We start from the raw sequence: 7,442 nt of genomic DNA, 5'->3' as shown, positions 1-7,442 counted from the left end.
TCCCGTGTCGCCACGAATATTTCTTTTAAGGAGAGCTATAGAATTACTCCATACCTTTGTTAGACAAAGCGTTCATCCCGTGACCGCGGCTACGTTCGGCGACTGACTGTCGCCTCGAGCCCAAGCTCGAACAATTACAATCGGATTGAATAACTACAATTGTTCAATTACAGACTCCGGTGTTCTTTCATCTCCGACATAGATATATATATTTTCGACTTCCTTTTTCGCGTAGAATCATCCCCTTCCCGCTTGTACCACCTGTTACCAATATATATATATATATATATATATATATATATATATATATATATATATATATATATATATATATATATATATATATGTTTATATATATATGTTTATCCCAGGAACTTTATCATTTATGATGTATGATCAAAATCAAAACTTCTGGGATTATCTATTTCATTTTTATGTTATGAATTATATATTGTGAGAGATATTTGTAATAAAAGTGAAATAAAAGAAATTCCGTTAAGTGATCGTATTAATATTTTGTATTAACACGTTCGTCACCCAACGTGATTCGGCTAAGTTTTCTGAGGGGCCCAAAAATCCAACCGCCGGTATGCAGAACGTAAATAGAGCGACAAGCGGGGATTCATTGTTTATCGCCTTTGATTCATTGTAAAGAAAAGATTATTTAGTTCTGAAGTGGAGAAAGCGATAAGCTTTCCAGCTAGAGTATTCCGAGGGATCTCATGGCAGATATCTCAAATCTTTTATTTAGTCGAGAAGCATATTTGTGAGACGTACATCAGTGATTCTTTCATCCTCAAAATGTTCAGTAAACAGTGTGAAAATATATTTGAAAGTGAGGAGATTAGTGATGACGGAGTTCACAACTATTGTTCGAAGTGCCCAAAATCACCGCAAATGTGTTTGGAACGTTTTAACAAATACCACGCGATATAGCATAATGTAATATATTATCCAGAATATAAATTAATAAAAAGTATGGTATAATATGTTTTTGGTATTTTTATATTGTATATTCCATATATAATATCCTATATTTAACACGTTCGTCGCCTAGCGTGTTTCACAAATAGGCGACGAACGTGTTAATTCGAACAAGAAAGCGTCACCATACGTTGGTGACGGGGCCCCCACAGAAGTATACCCGTCACATAAATATGTACGACGTGGCGACGAACGTGTTAATAACCACAAAATCTGAATCTAATCACGTGTTAGTCATATAAGTCAGTTTCGTAATCGGTAGATAAAACATTGCTGGGGGCATTAGTAGATTTATCAGAGGAATATAATCTTTAAAGAACACAAAATATATTATAATATTGTTTCATTTATGGAAGTGTAATTGTTATATTAGTTCTACTCTATTTTGTAACAGATACTAATATAATATTTTTACGTGATAAAAAAGATACATATACAGATTCAAGGAAGGACAAAAATTGTTTAAATCATTACTATCTCTTCAGGATACAATTATTGAAAAATAGTGATCAAACCTTTAACATTAGTTTTAATACATTTCCGCAGCTTCGTTTGACAAAGCGAACTTTAGTAATCATATGATTATTATTATATGATTATTATATGATTATATGATTATATTATTATATGATTATTATTATTATATCATTATAAAACAACAAATCATTAAGGTCTAAATCCACATTCTTTGCTCATAAAAACCCGTTGAACAGATCTTCACGCAACGCACAAAGCAAAATAAAGCAACATATCAATGTGTGCATACAATGGTCAGTATTGACACGGTTTATTGATCGGTTTATCTTTACCTGAATAAATTTTAAGAATTCACAGCAGTCAGTCTCATAAAGTAGTTTCAAAGAAAACAGAAAAGTGTAAAGAGAAAGTACAAGGAAGTGATGCAACGAAAAAGAAAAGGCATCGATTTATAACGATCTATGATTGTCCAGAGTGTTTAGAAATCGATAATTTTTGGTGTATAACATCTTAAAGTGCTGCAAAAAGTGACTACACAACGTAAATAGCGATAATTTAGTGCGATAAATCTACCAAAGACCTTAGATAACGAGGCACGGAGAGTTCGAACCACTTTCTGTGTCAAATCCAGTTCAGTATTTCCATATCAGCCTTCGAGTAAAGCAGTACATCTCGCAATGAGTAATCAGACCAATATTTCAGAGAACAAAGTTATTAATTTTGGTGCCGGGCCAGGCAAACTTCCGGAAGAGGTAACGCTGAAATTATTACATATTTTAATCGAGCCTATTATTTTTAATCTTGTAATTTTACCTTTTGTTCATTTTTTAAAATAAAGATATTATGTAAATATTAGTTCATAGACAATAGGAAGAGATGAGTTATAGAAATAGAAATATGATTTACGAAAGATGAAGATATTTCTCTTTTTTTTTTATTTCTATAGGCTTGTGTGTATTAATTAACGTTTACATAAATATTATAATCTTCAATATCATTCACTTAATATTTCTTGTCAAACTGTTTTTGAAATGCTTTTTACAATTAGGATTATTTTTGGTTGCATGTACTCATTCGTGTAAGATATTAGAAGCAATTTGGTAATACTTTTATTATATATATTATACGATTTATTAATTCGTTGGATTAGAATTAATCAAATTTATTTCTTCCGTTATCACGCACGTTTAATATCGTCAATATCAATGATAATAAATATTAAATTAATTTATACATGTCAACATGAGGTATTTTTTCCTTTCAAGATTAATTGTTTCGTTTATATTCTTGTCTCTCTTGATCACAAATAAATTACACTGTTTCTTTTGCAGGTATTAAAACAAGTACAACAAGAATTGCTCGCCTATGGTAATACTCAAATCAGTATTTTGGAATTGAGTCATAGATCAGCTGAGTTCAAAAGCGTTATTGAAAATGCACAAGCAACGTTGCGAGAAATGCTGTAAGTTGTTATGAAAATATAAGAAATATAATTTTCTTCTGAACAATGGCTCTCGTTAATCAGTCACGAGTAATATTAGAAAGCATCTATGAGTAACTTCTAGCGTTGATACATGTTTCTAAACGAAATAATGAATGGTTTAAATTTTACAGACATGTACCCGATAATTATAAAATCCTGTTTATGCAAGGGGGTGGAACAGGTATATTTGCAGCTGTTCCTTTAAATATGATGGCAACTGATACCGCAGACTACTTAGTAACTGGTAAATTTTTAAGCATTGTTCTGTGCTATAAAATATACAACCTACCAATAATAGATATAATAATCACTATCTAAAAATAAAGGTAGATAGTTTCTTGTATTTTAATGTAAATTCAATTTTCGAGGCACATGGTCGGCCAAAGCGGCGAAAGAAGCGGCCAAGTATGGCAAAGTGAATTTGGTCTTGCCACCAACAACGAAATACACGGAAGTTCCTGACCCATCTACTTGGAACCTGGATCCCAATGCGTCTTATGTTTACTATTGTGCAAACGAAACAATTCACGGTAACTAAATAATAATACAAAAACTCAAGACAATAGCCTCAACGTGAATAATCAGAAAGTATTTCATTATTTAAGGAATCGAGTTTAATTACATCCCTGAAACGAATGGAGTACCACTGGTCGTTGATATGTCGTCGAATATACTTACAAGACCTTTCGACGTTTCGAAAGTACATAATATTTATCCTGATAAATATTGATTATAACAACGAGTAGATCAATTATCATAATACCGACTAATTAATTATTATAATATATCTTTCAGTTTGCTGTAATATTTGCTGGCGCACAGAAAAACATCGGTCCGGCTGGTGTGACTCTCGTGATAGTGAGAGATGATGTTCTCGGTCATGCTTCGAAGTTCTGTCCAATAATGTTCGATTTTAATGTTATAGCAGCTGATAACTCTATACACAATACACCACCGGTATTTCAGTAAGTATATCTATAATAATGAATTTTGTATATAAATAAGAAAATATATTAAATTTTTATTGCCAATTTATATTGATTTTTAGAATATACGTAGTTGGGCTAGTTTTCAAATGGATCAAAGAACACGGTGGTGTTGAGGGGATGGAGAAACTGGCAATTGCAAAGAGTCAAAAGATATACGACGTGATTAACAAATCAAATGGTTTCTATTCATGTCCAGTTAAATCCGACGTAAGGAGTAGAATGAATGTGCCATTTAGGATAGGCAAAAACGATGAACAATTAGAAAAAGAGTTTCTATCTGGTGCGAGCGCACGTGGAATGCTTCAATTGAAAGGTCACAGGTCAGTACAAGTAGAAAATAAACCTTGTATATATAATATATATACGTTAAAAATTATACGAACTATGTTTTACACACACACACATTGTTGTTTTATTATCTTTTAAATTAAGCCTAATAATATTTAATTACAGATTAGTAGGTGGAATTCGAGCATCTGTGTATAACGCTGTTACTGTGGAGGAAGTAGAAGCATTAGCAAAATATATGATGTGGTTCTATGAAAAATATAATAAAAATTAGGAAATTAAAATATATTTACTGGAAACATTATTTGGTTAAGAATGACTTGTATGTATGTATAAGATATATAGAATATCATTACAAGATCTTTCATATATCTTATAAAATTTGAATGTTAGTAAAAAATATATCTAATATAAAAACTTTCATTATCTTTCTAAATATCACGTAATATTATGTAATATTTAATGCTTCAAATATATTTTTACCTTTTTTTACATTTTGCAATGTTCAATTTCAAAATTATTGTTTTAATAAAACATTAACATTATGATATCAATGGCCTTTTACATGTACAACTTTCTCTATCTTGGGATACCTTCTTTGCAAATATTAGATCTAGCTCTCTTTCTAGATTAAAATTAGTTCTGCGACATCCATCAACCACAGCTTTGGCCCACTGTAATTAATATTTTTTACAGAATTGATTAATATTTACCTTAAATGAGTCTTTCATTACCTTAAAGTATTCTTTTACTCTATCTTCTGACCAACCAACTGGTATAGCTTTTTGAAGATCTCTTAAATTATACAATTTATCTGCTAGCTTTACCAATTTAGCTTTGTGACTGCATTTAGGGGCATTCTCTATTTGTAATCTTTTACGTTCCACTTTTGGTAAGCTTTTATCATCGGTTAGTTCCTTAACAATGTTACGAACCTCTGTACCAAATTGAGTTTCTATCTCTTCAAATGTAGTATCAGTATCTTCTACAGTATCGTGTAAAAGAGCTGCTATAATTACAACAGGATCATGAATATTGCCTTCTTGTACCAAAATATTTGCTACTCCTAAAAAATATTTTCACAGCATGTTATAATTTAAAATTATGATTATATACTTGTTTTGTTTGATATTTGTTTTATAAAACGAACTTGTTTTTAAAAATTTACAAACCTATCGGGTGATTTATATATGGTGTTTCGTTTTCATCCTTTCTCCTCTGATCCTTGTGTTTTATTGCTACAAAATTGGCACATTTGATTACTATTGATAACAATTCTGCATTAGTCAATTCTCTGGAACATAATTTGCAAGATCCGACTACAGTCAATGGATCGTGATTGACACATGATACAGAAATATCATTCTCCATGTTTAATCTGTTGCGTTATGCCACAATTTTCCACCTCGTATCTTATAATTAAATTTAAAAGAATTATTGATAATATTGGATATTATAGCGACAAAGAGAAAGCTTAATGCTATGAATAAATTTTTCTGAATAAATAATTTTTTAAGAATTATAAAAATTATAAAACACAACAGTTATAAAATATACTCTTTTATTTAATAATACTATTCTACAACGAGAAAAGGTTATAAATATATAAAAATAATTCTCTCTACTAGACGTACTTTAGAAATTATTTTGATTGCATCAATTAATGTTAGTTAATTTTGAAACTTGACAATAGAGGAGCTACAGATACCTAACAAGAAGCGTACAAAACATAACCTAAACATTGTGAGTTGTGTTTGTTACTTAAGAGCGTAATTTATTTCTGAAAATGTCACTCAAAAGAAAATTAACACAAGATGACTTACGTAAAGCTATGAGTGAACACAAAAGGAAAATAGGAGTGGTTAAAAAAATTGAATCGCCGCTGGCAAAATATCCTTTTTATTGCGGTTTTATATATTTTAATATAAAGTTTTTTCTATATATTTCGTTTTGCATTAGATTGTTTTAATTTTTGTTTTATAATAACAAAATTTCGTTAATATTCTATATATTTAAGAGTAATAAAATTTAAGTATATTTTGCATAAAATTATCATTTCAAAAAATAACATTTTAGAGACTAAAATATTTTTGAAGAATCCTTAACCATGGTAAACACATATACAGATGCAGGACAACTTATGTGTATTTTATGCAAAACCATTGTACGCAGCGAGGCAGTTTGGCCAGTACATTTAAACTCAAAGACTCATAAGGAAAATATTATATTAGCAAAGAAAACAAAACTAGAAACAAATCCTACAAAAGCTCAAACATGTAAAAGGCCTATATCTCCTTTACAAGAATCATCAACAAATAAGAAAATAAAGGGTATATTAAAAAATTCTGCACAGTCAGCACAAGTTCTGTCAAGTTTACCATCAGATTTCTTTGATAATCCTAAACAAGTCAATTGTACTATACCATCAAGTACTCCTATAATAACACAACAATCTGAGAATGATAAAGAACCTGTACATGAAAAAGATTTGAAAAATGTAGAAATAGAGGAGGAAAAAGAAAAAGAGAGAAGCAAAGATACAAATCAACCACTACTTCCAGAAGGATTTTTTGATGATCCAGTTCTAGATGCTAAAGTAAGATCATTGTATAAGAATTTTCTGTAGTAATATAATGTTAAGTCGAGTAATTTATGTGGGGATTTTTAGGTGCGTAACGTAGAATATAAAAATCCTATAGAAGAGGAATGGGAGAAGTTCCAGAAAGAAATTAAAGAGGAAGCGGCACAGTCTGCACAAATTATTGCAGATGACCAAGAAGAAGCAACAACAGAAAGACAATTAGATGAAATAGAGGAACAAATAAGACATTGGTCTAGGTAATTTAAATCATAGTGAATTTAATTGACTCAATACCATACTGAATAAACGAAGTATTATTTTGCTAGGGTAATGGATCTTGTAAAACGTAAGGAACAGGTGCAAGCTACTGACAGAAAACAAAAAAATACAGATGAAGATGTATCCAGCGAAGACGAAGTCGATTTCGATGAATTCCTCGATTGGAGGGCCAAAAATTCTTATAAATAAAATTTCTAATTAATGTATAGTATTTATGACTTTGTAAATATTTATATGGGTAATTTCAAAAGTACTTTTAGAAGTATGGAGAGTAATATCCAGAAAGTTGTATTAATTAAATTTTCATATAAAATTCTGGACATTGTTTGTATAAAAAAAAAAAAAAAAAAAAAAATAGAAA

At 30.2% G+C, this 7,442-nt stretch overlaps 3 protein-coding genes across 4 annotated transcripts; 2 read left to right on the top strand and 1 right to left on the bottom strand.

The window, feature by feature from the left end:
* Window positions 1-1,637: 1,637 nt before the first annotated feature.
* On the top strand, window positions 1,638-4,525 carry LOC100749420 (probable phosphoserine aminotransferase). Its single transcript, XM_003492410.4, has 8 exons — window positions 1,638-2,213; window positions 2,793-2,923; window positions 3,076-3,188; window positions 3,313-3,474; window positions 3,550-3,644; window positions 3,740-3,909; window positions 3,993-4,253; window positions 4,387-4,525. The coding sequence occupies exons 1-8, from the start codon at window positions 2,139-2,141 to the stop codon at window positions 4,493-4,495; spliced, it is 1,116 nt and encodes a 371-aa protein (XP_003492458.1). The 5' UTR covers window positions 1,638-2,138; the 3' UTR covers window positions 4,496-4,525.
* On the bottom strand, window positions 3,819-5,994 carry LOC100749654 (guanosine-3',5'-bis(diphosphate) 3'-pyrophosphohydrolase MESH1). 2 transcript variants are annotated; one of them, XM_024370303.2, is made up of 5 exons: window positions 5,856-5,994; window positions 5,394-5,633; window positions 4,956-5,287; window positions 4,705-4,895; window positions 3,819-3,919 (listed from the first exon to the last, which is right to left on the bottom strand). In XM_024370303.2, the coding sequence occupies exons 2-4, from the start codon at window positions 5,590-5,592 to the stop codon at window positions 4,764-4,766; spliced, it is 663 nt and encodes a 220-aa protein (XP_024226071.1). In that variant the 5' UTR covers window positions 5,593-5,633; window positions 5,856-5,994; the 3' UTR covers window positions 3,819-3,919; window positions 4,705-4,763. The 2 variants fall into 2 exon arrangements, with proteins under 2 accessions (XP_024226071.1, XP_012245555.1); XM_012390132.3 differs by lacking the exon at window positions 5,856-5,994 and having other exon boundaries at window positions 5,394-5,736.
* LOC100749538 (zinc finger protein 830) lies at window positions 5,946-7,418 on the top strand. The gene is made up of 4 exons (XM_033322907.1): window positions 5,946-6,111; window positions 6,340-6,817; window positions 6,890-7,059; window positions 7,129-7,418. The coding sequence occupies exons 1-4, from the start codon at window positions 6,008-6,010 to the stop codon at window positions 7,268-7,270; spliced, it is 894 nt and encodes a 297-aa protein (XP_033178798.1). The 5' UTR covers window positions 5,946-6,007; the 3' UTR covers window positions 7,271-7,418.
* The last annotated feature ends 24 nt before the right edge of the window (window positions 7,419-7,442 follow it).

This window comes from Bombus impatiens, unplaced genomic scaffold (assembly GCF_000188095.3).
Source record: "Bombus impatiens unplaced genomic scaffold, BIMP_2.2 scf_0724, whole genome shotgun sequence".
In the NCBI taxonomy this organism is placed as follows: Eukaryota; Metazoa; Arthropoda; class Insecta; order Hymenoptera; family Apidae; genus Bombus; species Bombus impatiens.
Note: the sequence above shows the minus strand (reverse complement) of the source record. Positions and strands in the feature narration are given on the sequence as shown.